General features: G+C 36.0%; 1 protein-coding gene across 2 annotated transcripts in view; it reads left to right on the top strand.

Moving 5' to 3' along the window:
• Nucleotides 1-21,807, top strand: part of ascc3 (activating signal cointegrator 1 complex subunit 3) — a 204,218-nt gene that overhangs the window by 3,088 nt on the left and 179,323 nt on the right. For both annotated transcript variants that reach the window (XM_051865221.1, XM_051865222.1), the window contains exons 3-4: nucleotides 4,279-4,429; nucleotides 10,662-11,245. In XM_051865221.1, the coding sequence (XP_051721181.1) occupies nucleotides 4,279-4,429; nucleotides 10,662-11,245 (735 nt within the window). The remainder of the gene's footprint in view (nucleotides 1-4,278; nucleotides 4,430-10,661; nucleotides 11,246-21,807) is intronic.

The following is a 21,807-nucleotide window of genomic DNA, read 5'->3' as shown; positions in this document are numbered from 1 at the left end:
ATAGGAGGTGTAACCGGTGTAAACAGCAGCACTGTTTGGGCTGATCACTTATAACTGGATCAACCAATCTTAATACCAAGTGTAAATAGGGCCATAGAGACCTATATTTACATAGAGACCTACAAAATCATGGCGACAAGCCTCAGAAAATGTAAGGAATAGCTGTTTAGATGTTATCTGCCCAAGCAATGTATAAATAGTTTTTTTTTTTTTTTTTTAACAATCACCTGTAGTCATGTCCAAGGCTTGGCACATAATCAGCAAAAGTTAGGAAGTTTAACCAATTGCTTAGTTGTGATATATGGATTAAAGTTGACTTAAGGCCACAGATAAATCTGCAAAGTGCTGTTTTATGCTGATAATATCAGCCTACAGATTTATATCACTCTAATTAATAGCTAAAAACAGCTTTTGTCTCTTTGTAATCTGATGTCCTCTGTGTGTACTTTGTTTAATCGTGTTTCTCTGACCTTGAGAGTTTAATTCATAGTGTATTATATGAGCTTTGACTGCTCTATTTCCCTTTAATCTCTCTCTTTCTCTCTTGACTTTGCTTTTATTGGGATTTTGTGGAAGCAGAAGGCCACACCTCGGTTCAGTGTATATTCTTTCCTCGCCTCTAAATTCAGATTTCTTTATCGGCGCTGCTGCTGGTTTTGGACGGAGAGCAGAGGGTGCAGGTTTTTCCGAGCGCTCACTCATAGTGCTGAGTTTGAGAGGCCACTGAAGTGCTGATACAATAGTGTGGTGTTAATTTACTTACTGGCCCGGTGGCATGATCTATTGGGCACACAAACTGAGGCGCTTATTCAAATAATGCTTTACTGTACCCTTCAGCTGTATGAAGTGTTTCATTAATGTTTTACAGTATTTCAAACTCCAAGTTAATATGATTTCTAATTTACTAGTCTCACATATGGGAAGTAAAATAATTATATCTCAATATTTGTGTGTTGGTATTCATGTATTTACTCTGAACATGCTTAAAGTTGCCACCAACTTTACTACTGTATTATGCCATACTCCGGGGGTGCCCAATCCTGGAGATCTACCTACCTGCAGAGTTCAGATCCAACCCTGATCCAACACACCTGTCTGTGATTGTCAAGTGCTCCTGAAGATCTTCATTAGCTGGTCAGTTACATTTGATCAGGGTTGGAGTTGAACTTTGCAGGAAGATAGATCTCCAGGAACAGGATTGGGCACCCCTGACATAGGCTGCATTTAACTCCACTTTTAGACATGCACTCGCGAACATCCCTAAGCACTTCCGCTCGGGGGAATCCCCGCCGCCATTTTGAAATGCGTTCAACTTCATCAAGTGGATGAGGGAAGTTTATTTGGACAGATCCTCGAGCCCTCAATTTTGACTGAGGGAGCGAGTCTACTCAACATGTGCACTTCAGGCAGATCCATAGACCACAATGCAACACTATTGTGATGTCACAGCAGGTTTCACTTAATTTACTCCAACCCCACACAACTATAGTGTATGCTATTGGACTTATTTTGACATTTAACTGCATTTAATACTTGTACAGTAGCTACCTTAAGCTGACTGTTTTATTTATTTATTTTTTTTATAAACACAGTTATAGTTTATTGTTTTGTTATCATTTTCGTTTGAGTGTTTTTTAATATTTTATATTTAATATAAATATATTAAATTAAATATAAACAAATATTAATATATTAACAACCCAAGTATACATACAGGCCTATAGAATGGTGTGTAAAACAAATTCATAAGGGGATAAATCAGCTTCATAGCAGATTCCAGGTGAACAAGGGTGTAGACATTTAAAGACATTGCAAGGGTTCTGCCAGTAGTGGGCGCTCGTACAATGTAAGCAGTGACATACATCAGAGTGCATGAGATGGAGTGAACTAAGCGAGGGAAAGCAATAAAAAATTGGACTTAAATGCATCCATACACTCACCAGCCACTTTATTAGGTACACCTTGCTAGTACCGGGCTGGACCTTCAGAACTGCCTTAATTCTTCGTGGCATAGATTTAACAAGGTTCCTGAATCATTCCTCAGATATGTTGGTCCATATTGTCAGGATATCATCACACAGTTGCTGCAGATTTGTCGGCTACACATCCATGATGTGAATCTCCCGTTCCACCACATCCCAAAACTGCTCTGTTGGATTGAGATCTGGTGACTGTGGAGGCTATTTGAGTGAACTCATTGGACCTCATTTATAAAATGTGCACACACAGACTTGATCTTAGAGTGTGCGTACTCTAAAATCCACGCCAGCATTTAGATTTATAAAAATTTATAAAACTCTTTGATGTGGAAAAGCACCACATCAGGATTTAAGCAGGTATACACAGCGTTTCCTTGTGGCAGAATCAGAGTACTGCAGGTATTTGGAAATCTAAGAAGCAATAATAATAATAAAATCCTGTTAGCATAAATACACTCCATTAAATTTGTTCAGTTATTTAGTATGCATACTCTGGTTCCACATGTGTAAATTATTTCAGCCAATCTATAGGCTTTAAAATGGCCTACAATGCAGAAGTGGATTTCACATCTGGAAGAGAGGTGTATGCATGTTTTTTGTGCATTCATCTGTTTTCTCTGAACCACGTATGCACATTTGAGAAATGATCTTATATCAAATGTAGGTCGTTTTCTACGCAACATTTTATAAATGAGGCCTATTGTCATGTTCAAGAAACCAGTTTGACATGATTTGAGCTGTTTTGAGCTGTGTGACATGGCGTGTTGTCCTGCTGGAAGTATCCATCAGAAGATGATACACTGTGATAAAGGGATGGACATGGTCAGCAACAATACTCCGGTAGACTGAGGTGTTTAAACAATGCTCAATTTGGTATTATGGGACCCAAAGTGTGCCAAGAAAATATCCTTCACACCATTACACCACCATCCTGAACCGTTGGTACAAGGCAGGCAAAATTATGCCATAATTAAACAAACAAATCCAGCATTTTGCAAACAAACACGATCTGCTTTGCAAAGGAAAACTTGACTCACAAACAGAAAGTGATGTGCAAATACAAAGGTCAGTTTGAGCTAAAACACAGATGAGTAACAAATATATGTATTGTGTCTTACAAATATAAATAAATGAGCCTACATCATATTTCACAAATAAATACAAACCATCCTACAAATGGCATGTAACCTTTGAACAAATACCAAATCTAGTGCATACATACGCACACCTGTCTGTTACAATTGTAAGACACTTGCCTTTTTATGAGATCTTTCTGCTTGATTTTCTCACAAATGCAGTTGAGCAACTTCCTCTTCCAAAACAGCAGATGGCGCTTTGCTATGGGTCAATTTACGCTAGTCTCCCGAGAGAATCCCCAAATATTTTCACTTTTTCTGACCATTCTCTGTAAATCCTAGAGATGGTTGTGAGTGAAAATCCCAGTAGATCAGAAGTTATTGAAATGCTCAGACCAACAACCATGCCGCATTCAAAGTCACTAAAATCACCTTTCTTCCCCATTCTGATGCTCAGTTTGAACTTCAGCAGATTGTCCTGACCATCGCTGCGTACAAAATCAAATACTTCCCTACTGTATAGTATGCGAAAAACAGTGTGCCAAAAGAGTAGGATGTCCGAATTCATAGTATTTGAAAAACAGTAGGCAAAAAGTCCCCGGACAACCTACTACTTTTGCTGAGATTCTGAAGTGCGCATTCGTGAAGCAACGCAACTGACACTGGTTGGTCACGTGACAGTAACAACGTGGTGAATGTAGTACGTCCAAATTTCATTCCTACTACCCACATTCATACTATATAGAACATACTTTTTTAATGGTCGCGAAGTAAGTTCAAACTCAGAGACTATGCGATTTCAGACGCACCACATGTCTACATGCCTAAATGCATTGAGGTGCTGCCATGTGATTTGCTGAGTAGATATTTGTGTTAACGAACAGTTGAACAAGTACCTAATAAAGTGGCCGGTGAGTGTATTTCTGAGTGAAACAGCATAAATGTAGAGAGGACCTGAATAAATGCATCTATTATGACATCTGTCTTGTTAACACTTGTATACTTAGTCAGAAGGGATTACAAAACTAATCAAATTATGCACTCTTTATGAAACCTAATGGCAATATAAAAAGACAGCTCAGTCATTGCACATATTATGAATATTCAGTATATTGTCCTGGCTGAGTATCATTATTGTTTTTTTTTGTTTTTTTAATAAATGGTGTTCATTGAAATGTCCTTGCTGTTTAAATTTAAGCTTTGTTACGCAAATCTGTTTGCAGACCAAGCGCCTGAAACGGCAGGAAATATTTGCCCGAGACGGTCTAACATGGCAGAAGATTGTTCAGTTCTTCACACAACATCTGGAGAAGAAGGATCAGCCGGCGGCCACTCACGAGTTGAAGAGTATCCTCCAAGCAGCCAAACAGATCGGTAGGTATTTCATATCTTGACATGATTCAAAAACAATCCAAGCAGCAATCTACAGTATACTGCACTTTACAAGCTGTCTCAAATGGGCACTTTCAGTGCAGACATCTTCATTGATGTGTAGATGTAGTGTACCTGAGGTTTATGGTAGTCAAACATGACACACTGTCACAAATGTGAGATTTTATAACGGTTTCAAACATTTTTCATTCAGTCATATTCATATAGCTGTTATGCTGCCGTCTAAAGCTGTTTTTGCACCATCATGACCATCAGAATTCAATTCTCATTCTATGAATAATATTTTAATTATCTGTTATGTTATAAATGATGAGATAATCAAATGAAATGAAGTAGCTTTAATTTAATTCACACACACATATATATATATATATATATATATATATATATATATATATAATATATGTGTGTGTGTGTATATATGAAGAGTTTGATTCCAAAACGCTATAAACGGCATTTAAAAAAAAAAAAAAAAAAGTTTCCGCCAAAGTCACTATTGTATCTGGTCGGTATTGAAAAGTCATTTATTAATTTTGCGCAAAATGCGATTTCCGTCGTGTTATTCTGTCATGTTTTCTCCCCTTCTTTCCAAAACACGACAAACGCCAGTCTCCTTTCTCTGCAGAATGTGATATATCCACTCAACCAATCACAGCGCTCCATTCCACGCACTGTAAACAGTAATGGCAGCGCTCTGAATACACCCGGCATCCTAATTTTCCTTATCTACTTTGTACTTTGTGATCAACAAAAACAGAAAAATGAATAATTTTGACGGCATTGATGAATCTGTGGTGGTTTCTGCGGTGGGGAAGAAACGCAAGTCATCGAAATGTAATCATTTACGTGAGGAGATTAAGAAGATGAGGCACTCGGTAAAAATGTTGCTTGTTCCACGACAGCATCAAACTTCTGTCACGGTCCCCAAAACTGAATCATGAACAGTTTTTAAAAGCCGTTTTTAATACCACTGTACTCTGTAAATGTGTTTATTTTAACCGTGCGGTGGCGCCAGATACTCTTTAATCAGTAATGACAAACGGAGACATAATTCATTTATAACATTAACAAGATGACTTGTTGAATTCATTTTGGGAGCGACGACTGAATGTATTTTTAGTAAAATGCCTGTATATAAGATTAGTATTGAAGTTCAGAGGCTGTCATATATGTGAATCAACTTACTTTGTTGTGTATTTTCAATATGAAAAATAACTTTTATATCGATGGATTAATTGCATTTTGAGAGAAAAAAAAAAAAAAACGTGTCATGGATTTATTGCATTTTGGGGATTGCATCCGTTTTTATAATAAACCTTTGAAAATTAAAATCTAGATTTTAATGTTTAATGTTTTTATAACCAAAAGATGCTATGTGAAAGTTTGGAACAGAAAATAGTGGTTTTCATCTTGCCGCTTTCTTGGTAAAGAAAACACATTTTTACTCAAATTAATCAAAATGGAGTTATAGTGTTTTGGAACCAAACTATATATATATATATATATATATATATATATATATACACGTGTAACATAATTGTTAGAATTTAATAATGATTATGCATGCATGTTATATCAGAATAATGATTTAACTACTAAGAAAGTTCATAGATTATTTTGGGTTATTTCTGTTTTAAAAGGTATCCTGGACTTCAGACATATAAAGAAGATCTAATGAAACAACACTTAAAATGTCATGTGATATCGAACACTTAGATTCAGTAATCACCATTTTTTGTTGAATGTCTGCCTCTCTTTTGGCAGCAATTGTCTTGAAGGTGTTTTGTTTTATTTCCCCTCATATAACAGATTTTTTTAATAATCATATTGAATAAACTTCTTGCTTCAGGTCAGATAATAACATCCAGCTTCTTCTAAATCACAACATTTTATTGAGAGTCACTGTGCTCACAGCCTGAACATTGATTTATGCATGCTGAAGTCTTCATCAAGTTTTTGTAACCTTTTCAGGGTATATGGGCATCCACAACAATCCTTTGTTGTACTCGGAGATCATACACTTGTGTTGTGAAAAACAAAATGTCAGATTATTATTATTATTTTTTTTATAGGGAATAGGTAGCTAAATATCATCTCATTTATTAAGTGATAATTTATAGATGGATCGATAGATGTATCATTTATAAAATATAAAACAAAATATCTTTTATTATGTATAAAGCACCCTCTGCAGCTCTTCATATCAATATTCAATTCAGTAATATTTAGCATATGTCGTCAAGTTAACCTTTTCACATCTGTCAAAATAGATTTTCTTTTGCAGCAACTTTGCTGTGGTTCATTTTCTGCCTAATACCATGAAGAACTAATCAAATCCAGCACTGGTAGTAGTTACTGAACCACCTTAAGGTCAGGATCATTTTCCACATGTCAGCAACTCACTTAGCATCTAATGATTCATGATTATGTAGCCACACCTCACTTCAATGGCATTCAGTTGTCCTGATGAATTTAATTCAATTTTATACCAGTTCCTCGTAACTCTGCTGTGGTTAAATAACCATGAATGGTCTTTCTTTGTCACTATGTTTAATCTTGGTGTTCTGATCCTGTCGTGAATGGCTGGGATGGGGTAGGAAGTATGGGCTGGCATTGGGACAACGCCAATGTGTTGTCTATCTTGTTCACCTTGAGTGATGGCAAACTCCCAGGAACTTGTAGGACTATTCCACAATTATGTTCTCTCTCTTTTTGATCTCTGTGCTTTGTGAAGTGGACAGAAGACAGAATGGCATTCTAAACCCTCTTTTCAGACGTCACTGTGGAAAAGGTTCACTTCAGTGTGATTGGGTTTCTGTAGGAACAAATGTCTTTGGTCATCAGATAAGACAACAACATGCCCTGTGAAGAGGGGGATGTCTTATTGGCCACAGGTTCACTCTTTTTTTATTCTGAATCTCACTCCTAAGATTCAAGTGTGACTTACCATAGAAATTATTGAGGAACTTTGGCCTTTCTATCACCTCCTGTGGTTTGAAAAAATACCCTTGATCACCTGTAAGAGGGGATCTGTCATGCTTCACCAAGACCTAAGGCGCATCCCAATTCTTGTACTTATGCAGTATTCTATGCCATGTTCAGTGTGAGCAGACAATTCTAATAAAATATGATGCACTTAATTTACCTGAAAAATCAAAGTGTGGGATGTTGGAGACTTCATGCACTAATCTGTCGCAGCTTTCCATGTGTAGTTGAAGGTGAAGGGCTATCAGACGCCGATGCTGGGTGACAAAAACCTCCAAACCTCATACACTACATGGTAGAGTACATAATGCATAGTATAAGTGGATAGTATATACACCATAGCCTCTAATTTATAAAGTCTCTCCCATAATCCCAGATCTTACACAACCATATCACATAAGCTACTAGGCATCCCAAAAGCATGCACTTGCGCTGCCAAACACTAGTGTTACTTTTGTTAATGAAATCTATGAGGAAAAATGTTTGTTAACGACCTTTTTTTCCATGACTAAGACGAGACTATGACGAGATAACTCCAATGTCGTTAAACGATAAATGAAACTATATCAACATGCAATATCGTTGACGAAAAATGTAGTTATAAAATAAAAACTTGACCAAAACCAATCTTTGTTTTTAAATCCACCGATCAAACCTTCTCAGTGATGAACTGTAATAAATCCAAGCATGGATCTCTCAAATAATTTTTTTTAAATCAATTTAGCCATTATTCAGCATGACAAAAATGTGACAAAAACTAGACTAAAATGCTCAGACATTTAGTCGACTAAAAGGTAACTAAACAAAAACAAGACAAGTTTGACTTAATATGATAAAAACTAAAAAAAGTTCATTTGACACAGGTCTAAGACTAAATAAAAAATATATATAACTGACAAAATTAACACTAATATGCACTTTCTAGTTGTTTTTGTTGAACAGAATGGCCATGCTTTTCACCAAATCATTTGCACACTGTCTTTTTATTTTCTTTTTTTTTCTATCCAAAGCTGTAGCTGCACCACTGAAAGCTCATTGACATTGAACGTTTAGCGAATATAAATTGCTCGCCAGACAGTACAGTTGTGCTGTGTACCAACTGCTTTGACGTGAGTATCAGGTTAACTGACTCCTCACTGGAGAAAAAAAAAAAAAAAAAAGCAAAATAATCTTATTTCAAACCGAGAACAAGATTATTTAGCTTACCCCATTGGCAGATTATTTTGCTTGTTTTAAGCAAAAACTCACTTAATTTTGACTTATTTTTTCTGAGAACAAGACAATAATTTTTACTTGTCTATACTATGCTTCTTGATTTAAGAATTTTTAGATATTTGGACTGGAAACAAGACAAAAAATCTAAGTAAGAAAAGCATTTTTTGCAGTGGTCTGAAAAGGGTTTATGTGAGTGTCTGAAATCGCACAGGGGATAAGGGTATTAAAGTATCCCTCAAGTGGACACAGCTTTTTCTGTGTTTTAGGTCTTTAGATAAAAAAACAAAAACAAAAAAACAATAGAATTCATCCACATTTTACTTTCCATTCCAGAAACACCCATGTTTTAAGTCTCCAACCTGTGAGGTAGGACACGGAAACATACATAAAGTTCTGAATCTCCATCCTGGAAAGACACTAACAGAAGCAAAAGCAACAAGGTTATGCTCTTGCAAGCAAACCTTATCTTCAAGGTACTCTCAGATTCAAGAATATTCAGGACCTTTTGACCTTCAAGGGACGTTCTTCTGGGTTTTCTACACTATGAGGACCCTCTTTTCTTTCCTCAAAACAACCCAGAATGACGAATGGAAAATATTCTTGTAGCTCAGTTGGTAGACCAGAGGTACCCAAGTGGCACTCACCACCATGATGCAGATTCTGCAGCAGAGAGGGACAGTTTCGGTATAGGAGATATGCGGGCATGGTCTTCTAGTAGTTTCTGAGTAGAGGACTGTCCGTCCATCCGTCCGCAGGTAGCCACATCTCTGGCTGCAAGTTGGGGAAACACCCTGGATAGATGGCCAGTCCATCAAAGGGCTCACAGACATTAACACACACACTCGAACCTATGGACAATTTAGTGTCTCTAATTCACCTTTGCTGCATGTCTTTGGATTGGGGTGAAGGACAACCCACACAGACACGGGGAGAACATGCACACTCCACACAGAAAGGCCTCCTGGCTTAGCCGGGATTCGGACCAGGGACCTTCTGACCTGTGATGCAACAGTGCTACCCACCATTCTGATTCAAGTGTGTTGGAAAACAGCTTCAGGTCTTTGACTAAGCTTGAAAAATTGTTTGATTGCTTCACAATCCAGCTTGTTGCTGTAGAGTTTTCATTCTCACAGTGAGGCTTCTTTAGCTGCTGCATCATACACTTCCAGTCTTTTCCTTATCTGGAGGTCCTTCAAGTTCTTTGCAGTTCACTGCCTTTTACATAAAGGACTCACTGCTTTTGTAGAGACTGAAATATCCATACAAATTTGTCCAGCACTGAGTCCACTAGTGTTCTCATGCCATGACTCCGATACAGATACCATGTAAAGTCTCTGACTCATACAGAGTCTCCTCCGAGCCATTTTTGCAAAAGTTTTTCCTGTCTCTATTCTACACTTCATCACACTGGTAACAAATAAGTGATAGCTTAAATAACATGAATTAAAGGAATAGTTCACCCAAAAATGAAAAATTCAATACTCCAGCACAGGGGTGGCGAACTCCGGTCCTGGAGAGCCTAAGTCCTGCAAAGTTTAGCTCCAACCCTGATTAAAAACTCACCCACCTATAGCTTTCTAGCAACCCTTCAGGCCTTGATGAGCTTGTTCAGGTGTGTTCAATTAGGGCTGGAGCTGAACTCTGCAGGTCTGTGGCTCTCCAGTACCGACGTTAGCCACCCCTGCTCTAGCAACCGTATAACAATATGCTAAAAATCTGCTATTTAGCAGGGAAGTAGACATATTTGAACAGTAATTGTGGCAAAAAGTTGGAAAGAAATAGCAGTTTGCAATATCAAGCAGCATAACAATCGGTTTTGTACATCTAAAAATAACTGGAAGAGGATGAGCCTTTTTCAATTTACAAATAGCTGCATCTGCTGTTATGCTAAAAATAAGGCGGATAGTCTGTATTTAGTTCAGATTAATTCTGAACATTTACACATGTTTTTGTGTGTGTGAACAAATTAATGTGTTTCTTTTACTTTTTTTTTTTTTTTTTTTTTTTTTTGCAGTTGGTACGGATTTTGGGCAGGACACCATTGAAAGTGCTGGAGTCTTCTTGTTTAAAACATTCCACAACAAAGACAAGATCGGTCATGAGGAAACCAGGGCCATAAAACAGATGTTTGGACCTTTTCCGGCGTCTGCTGCCGAGTTGTCTTGTGCAGCTGTGGGTCGTTTAGTGGCCCAGATCGGAGAATCTCAGGTGGATGCTTTCATCCAAACACAGAGTTCTCTCAAGACGGTGAACCGCGGTTCTGTCTTCGGACGGAACATTGCTTTCTCATTTGACACGTATGTGCTGGATGCTCACGATACTGTGCCCTGGTCAGAGGGGACTGACATGGATCAGGCCATGGACTTTCACAGCCTCCTAAATAATCATGTTGGTGAGCGAAGGGCTGGAGCTGAGAGAGATGATGCTTACTCAGCGGAAGAACTGGAGCAGAGAAACGCAGACGGATCCATCCTGAGACAAGAGGTGGAGAAATACCTGAACGAGGGAAATATGGTATCGTCCAGTGCCGAAGAGCTCTCCACCTCTCTTTTTGAGATGCTTGCCTCCACAAAGAGTGATGACGAACTACAAAACGAGGTGAGAAATGTTTGTAAATTAATTTATATGACATGATTGTCACCTGATCTGATTTTCATGTACTTATTGAAAACAGAAGTTGGAATGGGACATATCAGTTCGCACAGAGTACACACGTTTCCTAGAATTAACTGTTTATTGAATATTAAAAGACTTGTTTAAATAATAAAAATAGATATATGCTGAATACTGATGGAGAAAGTACAGTATTATAAGGTTAGCATTTCTATTATTAAAAAAGCCAAAAGCTATAATACATTCATATACCATTTACTTTCGTTTTTTGACGGTTTTGTCTAATAATTTATTAGACGAAACTGTTTACCAAAGACAGTAAGCTAATGAAGATGGAGAATGGAGTTTTTTGACTATGTAGAACCATAGAAGAAAAAATTTAAGATAAAAATAAGTAATTGGAAGACCTCTTTTATAGCTGAGATATACAGCTAAATGATGTTCAACCTTATTTAACTTTTCTTTGCAGCTTGCGTTCATCATTTTGTTACTAGTTGCTTTAAGGCCAGGATACGCTGCACTATTTTTGGCTGTCCCAGATGAAAGATTGCCATCGTGAAACCATCGTGGCGATTTCTTTGATCTTGGCTCTTAATCGGTGGTCCTGTGTCATGCAGTGAGAGAGGTTCAAAGACGGCTGTTTTCCTGGTCTTGCGACCAAAGATAGCCTTCGATAGTTTTCTGACAGTGTCAGAAATTCAGCATGATCATCACACAGTGTGTTTGCTGCTACGACCTACATCTACTGACCAGCCAATAGAAATGTGACATGAAATCAAAGCGGCATGGCGCTAATACTTAAAACCGTTTACCTCAAGCTCTTTTCCCTTCTTCTTTCGCCGCTTCCTTTTTATTTTCAGCGCAAATAAAAACTACAACTGCCAAAGTGTGATTCAACAAGGTGTTTTGTTTACCACTAGCGCATGCTGATGACGTTTTATTCTTCTATAGAAACTTGCATCGTAGCCTACGAGTCAACAGGTGTCATCATCGTACAGTCTACATGCATGTCGTACCCAAGTTTAATAGATCCATGTCACACAGTGTGATAAAGTAATGATCTTATAGGATTGCTAAAATCGTGCAGTGTATCCCGGGCTTTAGTTATTGAGTTTTTTTTGTCATTTAGTTGCATTTTCTGTGAACCGAGCCACTCTGAAACGCTGAAACATTTACATTTACATTTATCCATTTAGTTGACACCAAAACAAAAGAAGATATTTTGAAGAATGTCAGTAACCAAATAGTTGATGGTCTTCATTGACTTCCATAGTATGAAACAGAAAAACTTGAGTAAATGATGACAGAATTTTTATTTTTGGTGAAGTATCCCTTTAAGGTCTAGGCATACTAACTAGACTCTTCCAGGCAGGTGTGTTGAGGTGAAGTTGGAGTTGTGTCTGAACTCTGTAGGACAGAAATAGAGGATTCACACTAAATTGTAGCAGTCTTGGGATCCCCTCCCGATGGTTTTTAATTGTTTGTTTGTGCTTTCCAATGTTTTTTTTTTTTTTTGGCACTTTTAGACAGAAGAAAATAAAATGTAATTACACAAAGCAAGACAATATAAATATAATTTCACTCACCTATCACTTGAAGAAAAAATCCATCTTGCTGTCTATTTAAATGTCCACGTGAGCATGTTTGGCCGTTTAGTGAAGATGACTGCTGTAGCCTATGTCCAACTTACCGTGGGGTCTTCTTTAATGTTTTTATTTGTAGCTGCTGCTTGTATGGCAGCTTGATAAATTTAATGTTGATCAATAATTCTATATTTCTACCCTCCATAATTAAGGTCGTTGCTAGCTTATCAGCGGGAGCAGTTTACATCTCTACGATGATTGGTTGATCTACCAAGAGAGGCTAGCCTCCTCTGCAATGTGTTATTTCTCAGCACTGAATGTGAAATGCTCAATGGTGATTGGCAATTTTTTTTTACCAGTACAGGCAAAGTCTGTTGATTTTTGTATCCCGCTCTCCTTCCCTTTCCCCTCAGACTCACCCTACAGCACAATTCTCCAAATAGTTGTAATAAGCGATGCACTGAAATTTTCGTCTGAAACAGCTATTTTCGGTTTCGGGCTGAAAACAGTGACCAAAACATGTTTAATTAGCGCTTCTCTGATGGCACGTTTAGACTGTGTTCAGTGTCTATTTTGTGCACACAACGTGGATAAGCTACAACAGTTAAACATGTCAGCTGTGTGTCAATTTTATTACGAAATTCAAAACATTAATGTCGTTTTAGCACTCTTTAATACGGCATGACCGTATTAAATCTCATCTTTACTACTAGTTATAACACCAAATAAACATGAATGAACACCAGAAGGTATGTTGAAAGATAAAGTACAATTTACTGAAATGAATCCTGTCTCGAGTAATCGTTCAATCAGTATTTCAACCAGGGAAAGATGTCAATAAAACAGCTTGTAGGCCATAATTAATGTTACATTTACCTCAAGAAAGCTATTCAATGTCCATAGACTCATTAGTTAGCAAACTCTAGAGAAGAGCATTTCGCTAAATAAATGCACTGTATGTTCATTATATTTTTACTTAATGTGTTAGTGATGTCTTCATTATTTAAAGCATGTTTGAATAAATTATTACAGTTTATTGTAATTACAGCTGGAGTAGAAACAATTCTGTTATTAAAAAGCTGATATGAAAACTGCATTATGTGCAATTTAAATGTTTTTACAACTCGGTTTTAGCTATTTGAGTGCTGATTATTAAATAAGTTTCAGTTTTCGGCTAAGTGCATCCAGAATTTTCGGTTTTGGCCCAGAATTTTCGGTGCATCCCTAGTTGTAATTACATCTGTTCACGGGAAAAAGCAGTGGTAATATTTTATGGTGTGACAATGCTGACATTACACAAGAAATACACATTCTGATACATGAAATGAAATGAATAACTAGGATTTTATTAACATTAAATTGTTCTTCTCCGTCAAAATCTCTGACTAGCTGCCACAGCAAAGATCAGAGAACTGATAAAGAACTGTTCACAAAGTAAAATGGATCACGTTACGTTGCAATCTCAAGCCTCAGCATTAAAGTTCATATTTGCAAGACCGCCTCCACATTAATTAATTATATCATGCACAGCTGCTTATTTGTGACCCAAGAGTGCAGTCCACTGTGGATAAAGCCCACTTGGAGATCTGTTTAGCAAACAGAAGATCGCTCAGTCGTACCACATTCATTGTCCTTCAGGAATCTGAAGGCTTTTCTGGTAAACCATGTTCTGGTGTGATCTGTCTGCTTAAGTCTGAGGTAGACAGACGCATTTTTTTATGTTTTGATAAAGTTTTCTGTGGTCTGTACCTCTCACAACATGTTTAGTTCATACATATTTTGCTGTCATTTATTGTCTTTTTTCAGTTTTTTTTTTTAATCTTTACATTATGGTTCAAAAGTGTGACTATGAGGTTTTTTAACTATTCATTTAGGAAGCATTAAGAATATCAAGAATGATGGTAAAAACATTTATAATATTACAAAAGATTTTCATTTTTGTTTCTGAAAACACAATTGCAGTTTCTACACTAAATTAAGCAGCACAACTTTTTTCAACATTGATAATAATCATAAATGTTTCTTGAGCAGCAAATCATCATATTAGAATGATTTCTGAAGGATCATGTGACACTGAAGACTGGAGTAATGATGCTGAAAATTCAAATAGAAATAGAATAGAATGTAGTTATTTTAAATTTGGTCAAAAAAATGCAGATTTGGTGCCAATAAGATTTTTTTTATGTTTTTGAAAACAGAATCTTAACAGTTTGTTTATTTTTGATAAACTGGTTTTGTGTGAGTGAGCATGGACACGTGCCTGTGACTCCAGTTTGTCCAATCTGCTCCAAATATTGTGATCAGTATAGGAATCACACAGAAAAGAATGAACCCATTATAATGACAAAATAAACTGTCTTAAAAAAAATTACAGCGTTAATGTTAGACAGTCCTAATATTTATATAAAAAGCGTATTCATTATATGATAAGGGACCAAACTAAGCAGGTGCCAACATATCCTCATTCTCAAAAACCATGAATAAAACTGTAGGGTAGAAGAATAAAACACCCAGATTGGAACAAACACTCGGTAGGAACACTTGCACTGGTTTTTGTTGAACACAGTGTGATTTGTGGCACATCAAAAATCAAGAAACTTATACAAACCAAAATGGTCAATGTTTTTGGATGGATTGTGTGAAAAACACAGCATTACCCCCCCACCCCACCCCCCAAAAAATGTCACGGTTACAGAATTTCAGTAGCACCAATACCAATCAGATTTCATGGTTTTCAGTACCAACATTAGTAAAAACAATTGTAACTCTTTTGTTTTAATTTTTTTTTTTTTTTTTTTATTTGAAAATGATTTAAATTAAAAATTCAAAAATTAAAATTATTACTGTTTGAAAATTAAAAGTATTAAATAAATGAAATTGGTTAATTTTTAATGCTCTATGTAAATAATACATTAAAACATTAGCATGTAGCCTTCAAATATTGATCGGTTAAATAAAAAATCAAATGTAAAGTTAGTAATACCATGGAAAAACAAAGAAACTATTTTGACATACCAGATTTTTTTGTCTCATCCGTTGTCAAACATCACAATTTAAGATTCAATCCAACATTTTAGTAAGGTTGTGACTTCTGAAACTTTGCAGTGTGTAAAGCTTAGCATGAAAAATAAAACTTTTCAAATTATGAATGGGTTATTTCAGAAAGCGGTCAAGGATATGGGTATCGTTTGAATTTTATCAATACCATTACCGATACCGCTTATCGATACCGGTAAGATCGATACTGTTATCGATACTACTCTATAATTTGGTGCAAAAAGACAATGTGAAAAGATGTTGAAAATTTCTATTTATTTTATTACTGCTGAACTTTAGTACTGCAGTTTACTAATGCCTCTAAGCAAATAGAAAAAGGCACATAAAACACTTTTTTTTTTAAAAATAAATTGCCCTTCAAAGAGAGAGAGAGATTTCCTCAGCATACCACAGCACAACATATTTGAATATCATGTGCATAGGAGCACAGCAGAACGTAATGGAGAATTCTGGCGTCTCTAGCTATTTTTATTTAAGAAAATCAACATATTGACTTTCTCAGGGAGCAAGTCATGAACGAAAATCAACAGGCTAAAGAACACTTACACAAGAATCTGTGCCTATGGTTTAAAAATACCATAGCAAAAACAACTGGCCTAATGTAAATTTTAAGCATTATTAAAGACAAGTAAAACACTCAGTAATTATAAAAAAGGAAAAAAAAAAAAAAAAAAAGCAATCGCAACAAATAAATACAACTGAACAAAGATATGATTGAAATAAACAGTGTTTAAGATGTTCAGTTATTCAGGTACAGAAACTGTAATCAAATGTAAAATAACACTGCACTTTATAAATAAAATATACATAACAAATATAGTTACAAAAGTTACTAAGTCAAGAATAAGTGAATTTTTCTCCTTGTCTTTTGTTCAGTAGCCCCTCACTGCAGAACACACGAGATCCAGGGGGCGGAGACGGCTAGGTTTAGGGATATGTAAAGTGGGAGGAGTTGGATCTTGTGTTCTGCAGTGAGGACCATCTCCTTTTGTTGTTTGACTAGTGTTGTTTTAGAGACGGCAGCAGGAATATTAGTGCTGTCACTTTAAGAGCTACGCGGATCTGCACTGTTACACAAGCGTGCAGCACAGAAAACTCGTCTCGCGCTTGAATGGTTTAAAGTCATATTGAAATGCACACAAAGGAATCGATAAGAGGAATCAAAATTTTAATTTTATTACAAGTATCTGATTCCTGACCTCAAGTATTCGATTCCCAACCCTAACTAGTACTAACTAAAGACTTATTTTATAATGAATGTTACCTTCACCTGAGGCAGGGGAGTTGGAGCTGGGAGACGACAGAGACATAGTAAAGACAGCACATTGGTTGAGGTAGATGGCGTGTTTTGTTTGTAAATGATTCATTATATTATTAGTGTTGCCACCTTTGTTGATAAATGACAAGCAGCAGCTTCTAATTCGCCATTAACACAGAAATATGTGGAGATACAACACAAGTATCGATAACCGTATCGTTTGTCCTGAAGCTTGTCGGTAGTCTGGTATTGATCCATTGATACAATGTTCAACACTGCAAAAACAGATTGTAAATAGAAACCTTTGCCGTTCTTCACAGAGAGCTTACACAAATGCGCATGAGACCGGGTACCGGATTGACCCGGTGCTCGGTACAACCGCTATTGCAGTAAGACTGGTACCATTACATTTTTAAAATGCAAATTTGCTACAGAAGTACTGGTACTTTTGACAATCCTGGGTTGTAGTACTTTTTAGTACATTTATAATACCTTTTTACAGTGGCATTACAAAATGGTACTGTAGGCTCAGACTGCAGTTAGTATGTGCTGTTTTTGAGGTGTAATCTTCCATGAAAGGGGTGAGCACAGTAGTACCTGAGATACACCCTGTTCTAATGTTCCTCACGTAGTTGACATTTGGATGCCGGCTATCCCACTGACGCCTTTAGATGTGGGATGGCCTTTTTGTGCCCATCTCTCCACTATTCTCTGCACGTGTCACTCCAGAGTCAACAACAGCAAAGTTAAAAGGCTGTCCATTCACTACCATTAAACCTGACAGCCACAGTGTGAAGAGCAGCTTTTAATATAAATCATGACATTTGCTGTTAGAGCAAATATATTTAAAGCAATGGAAAGTATGAGAGATTAGATGAAGGCAATTTAAAGGCAATTTAGAATCGCTTTTTCAGGAGAATATTGCACATTGATGGGACGCTTAAAAATATAACAGCTGAAAACTTGTATCAGATACCCGGTTATATTAGGATGATTTTAGGATTGTTTGTGATGCTAACATTCACATTTTAGATATGGATGTATAAATCAGTATTATCTTTGCTTTAGAGAATTGAAAGGGACTGGTGTTTGCTTGACATCATTATGTAATACAGTGCCTAGATAATATAATACCCAGTGTATGTATTTAATCTGAGAGATTGAGAGAGTGCATGCATTTATGAAGTTCTCTGAGGGTTTCCAGTGTGAGCCCAACATACTGGACAACATTTAATAGATCTTGGATCTTTGGGTAGAATCTATCACAAACAGCCTGTAAATACAGTGGCACATTGTCCACCATAAACATAACCGCAATCATAATAATCAATCGCATAATACACCACAGGCATTATATATAAGACAGCACAACTGTTTTCAACATTGATAATAATCAGAAATGTTTCATGATCATCAAATCATCATATTTGAATGATTTCTGAAGGATCATGTGACACTGAAGACTGGAGTAATGATGCTGAAAATTCAGCTTTGATCACAGGAATAAATTACCCTTCACTATACATTCACATAGAAAACAGCTATTTTAAATTGAAATAATATTTCACAATATTACTGTTTTACATAAGACACTTCCTTCAAAGACATAAAAATTGTAATGTTTCCTAACTTTTGACAGGTACTGTATATATAAAATGTATATAAAAAAGAAGCCTGCTTTTATTAAGATACAATTATATTAACATTTATATTTTTGCCTCTAGAAATTATTTTAATGACAATTATGTATTGTTTATATATAAAGAAAAATCATGTCTCTCTGTAAAAACCTTAATGAGTGCAAAAATAGGCATAATTTTCTTTAAGCAAAAGCATTTCGTTGGAAATTTGACTTTGGAAATTTCGTGAGTTTTCCTGAAAGTCACTCATTCATGAACTAAAAAAACACTTTCTGTGATGGTAGAACAATTACAATGAGCAAAATAACAATATAACTGCATTTAAAGGAAAAGACTCTGCTGGGGAATTTAAAACTGTACAGCACACTCGCACACAAAAGACAAACAAGCTTGGAAAGTGTTTGAAATCGTCTCTGGAGAGTACAGGTAGTGTGTATCTACCAGAATGAAAAGGCTTTGTACTTTCAGTATAGAAGTGCATATTAGTCGCCTGCTTCCTTATTTTTTTTTTTTTTTAGCATGTTTACAGCTTTTGTCTAGCCTCCCTGCAGAGTGCTGTCTGTACAAAAGATCTGCTGAAAAGATTTTAGTCATATCAATGAAACTGTCATATTATCCATATCGTTTTAATGTTAGTTGGCGGCTGACATCATTTTGGGAGCAGAGTGATTTTAGATTATACAGGATGTGGAGTACAGTAGCTTTTTCCTAAAGTCAGTTGAATGAAGGATCAAGCAGTAATATTAAGGCATATTCACACCAAGCACTAATTTTCACAGTGACATTTTAATATGGAATAATGCTTCCTCAACACTAGTTTGCACTGTGATTAAACTGTTTTTTTTTTTTTACTTTCACAAAAAACGTTTTTGTTCGCTTTGTAAAATAATAATAATACCACATTTGGTTCCAACTGCAACTATGGCATTTTAATATGTATATACTTTTATTCATAGGATGTATTTTACTGTAATATCACATGAAGGATCAAAGTGCGAGAGCAGCTTTGTGAACTTTTCTTAGAAAAGTTGGCTGAAAATTTGCATCACACTTGGGGTGGATTTTTTTTTTAATGCAAAAAATAGTTTTCTTTGACTTATTTCCTTCATTTTGTCATGTTTGGAAAGAAAAACTGCACTAGCAAGTCACATTTCCAAAGAATCAGCCTCGTTTCAAAACCTGCTCTTAGAGAGTTAATGGCTCTCGTAATTGAAGAAGTACAGCATGATAATTTGATTGGACCACATTTTCAAAGTACTGTTATCATTAATTTAATTAACATTGTCAGTGTCATTGTTTCAACATAAAGCATTTGATTGTACTTCTGTATCTGCTATACTGCAGTTCTCTTGAGAGATGATTGCTCAACATCACCATATGCATTATTCTTTATGTAAAATAGACTAGGCTGTGGCTTTTGTGAAACTCATTACGTTTCCTGAAGTCTTGAGCACATCCTGCCTGCTGTCTTTAAAAGCTTTCCTCTTCTTGTCTAGCTTGGGTTTAGTTGAATTGGGATAATTACCAGGACTTTACAGTTTAAGTAATATATTATTTAATTGACTTGATTGCGTTCTTAAGGTTTTAATGAGGGGTATTGGGATTCTTCACAAATGCCAAACTTGAAGAATGTTCTAAATGTTAAGCCTGATTTTCAACATAGCTTTAATTCACCCCTTATAAAACCACAACTGTTCCATATGCTTATGATCACACAAACTACATGAGACAAACACGTCATACTGGACATTTATGATTCAGCAGCAGGACTGGATCAACTCTGGTCTGGTTTCAGTCTCAGACAGCCCACACTGAGAACAATGGCCACTGATTTGCCAAAATGTGTGAAGTTCAGATAAAATGTTTAAAATATATTCAAGTGTTTTGTTTGAGGCCGTTTGTATCAACTTAACAAGACTCTTATTTCTTCTGTGTTGTTTTTACAGTGTTTACAACTACAGCTGTGCCATAATTTGAAAAAGTTAAAAGTTTTCTGCGAAAAGTGTTGTGGCTGCGCGATATTGGGGGAAAAAAAAAAAAAACTGACATTGTGATATTTTGTTTTTCTGCGATATATATTGCGATATGGAGAAAAAAAATCACCAAATGACTTGAATATCTCTATTTGGAAAGAATTAATCATTCTAGAATGATTGGGGTGATTTTGTAGGGGAGTGAATCTGTATAGAAAATAATAAACAAATTAAAAGCATAGATAAATACATTAGAACTAAGATACAAATAAAATAAACAGTGCTTTATGTTTTTCAGGTAAGCCGGTCCCACTTTATATTAAGTGGCCTTAACTACTATGTACTTAAATTTAAATTAATCATTTGATACAATGCACTTATTGTGTACATACGTGTTTTTACATTGTACTTATATTTTAAAAACACCTGCATGTAATTACATCTGTAATTAATTTCTGTAATTACATTTATAATTACACTCTTGACCCATCCCTTACACCAGGGCTCTTCAAGTAGTTTCATTCGAGGGCCAGATTATCAAATCAAAAAGTTGAGGTGGGCCCGGGGGGGTCTTATTGGTAAAAAATATTTTATTAGGCTAATTATTAGGCTTAAATGAAAATATTCTCACAGTGAGACTTGGTAACCACAGGTAAAACCATACATGGCTATGTCAAATGATATTATATTATGTTATATAGGCCTATAAAAATGCCTAAACACAGGTACAAACTACTCCTTAATGAATTAATTACATGAATTATATATTCCCCTACCCACCAAATAAATATATTGCAATATAAATGGCTGTAACTTAGTTTTCAATATAAATATTCCACTTTTCCACAAACTGTGGTAATTTACTACACTTCATTCATGGTAAATGTTTGTAAGGGTGGTGATTTTGGGATTTAAAAGTCTTCTATCTTCATTCATGGCACGTTTCTCCTGTTTTCCTCATCAGTCTTGTTGGGATTGTTGAGGCTGTTTCATTCGATTTAAAACTAGTTTAATCATTGAGTGATTTGTAGTTTGT

Source organism: Ctenopharyngodon idella, chromosome 16 (genome assembly GCF_019924925.1).
Source record: "Ctenopharyngodon idella isolate HZGC_01 chromosome 16, HZGC01, whole genome shotgun sequence".
Classification (NCBI taxonomy): domain Eukaryota; kingdom Metazoa; phylum Chordata; class Actinopteri; order Cypriniformes; family Xenocyprididae; genus Ctenopharyngodon; species Ctenopharyngodon idella.
The sequence above is the reverse complement of the archived record's forward strand: the minus strand, read 5'-3'. Positions and strand labels throughout refer to the sequence as shown.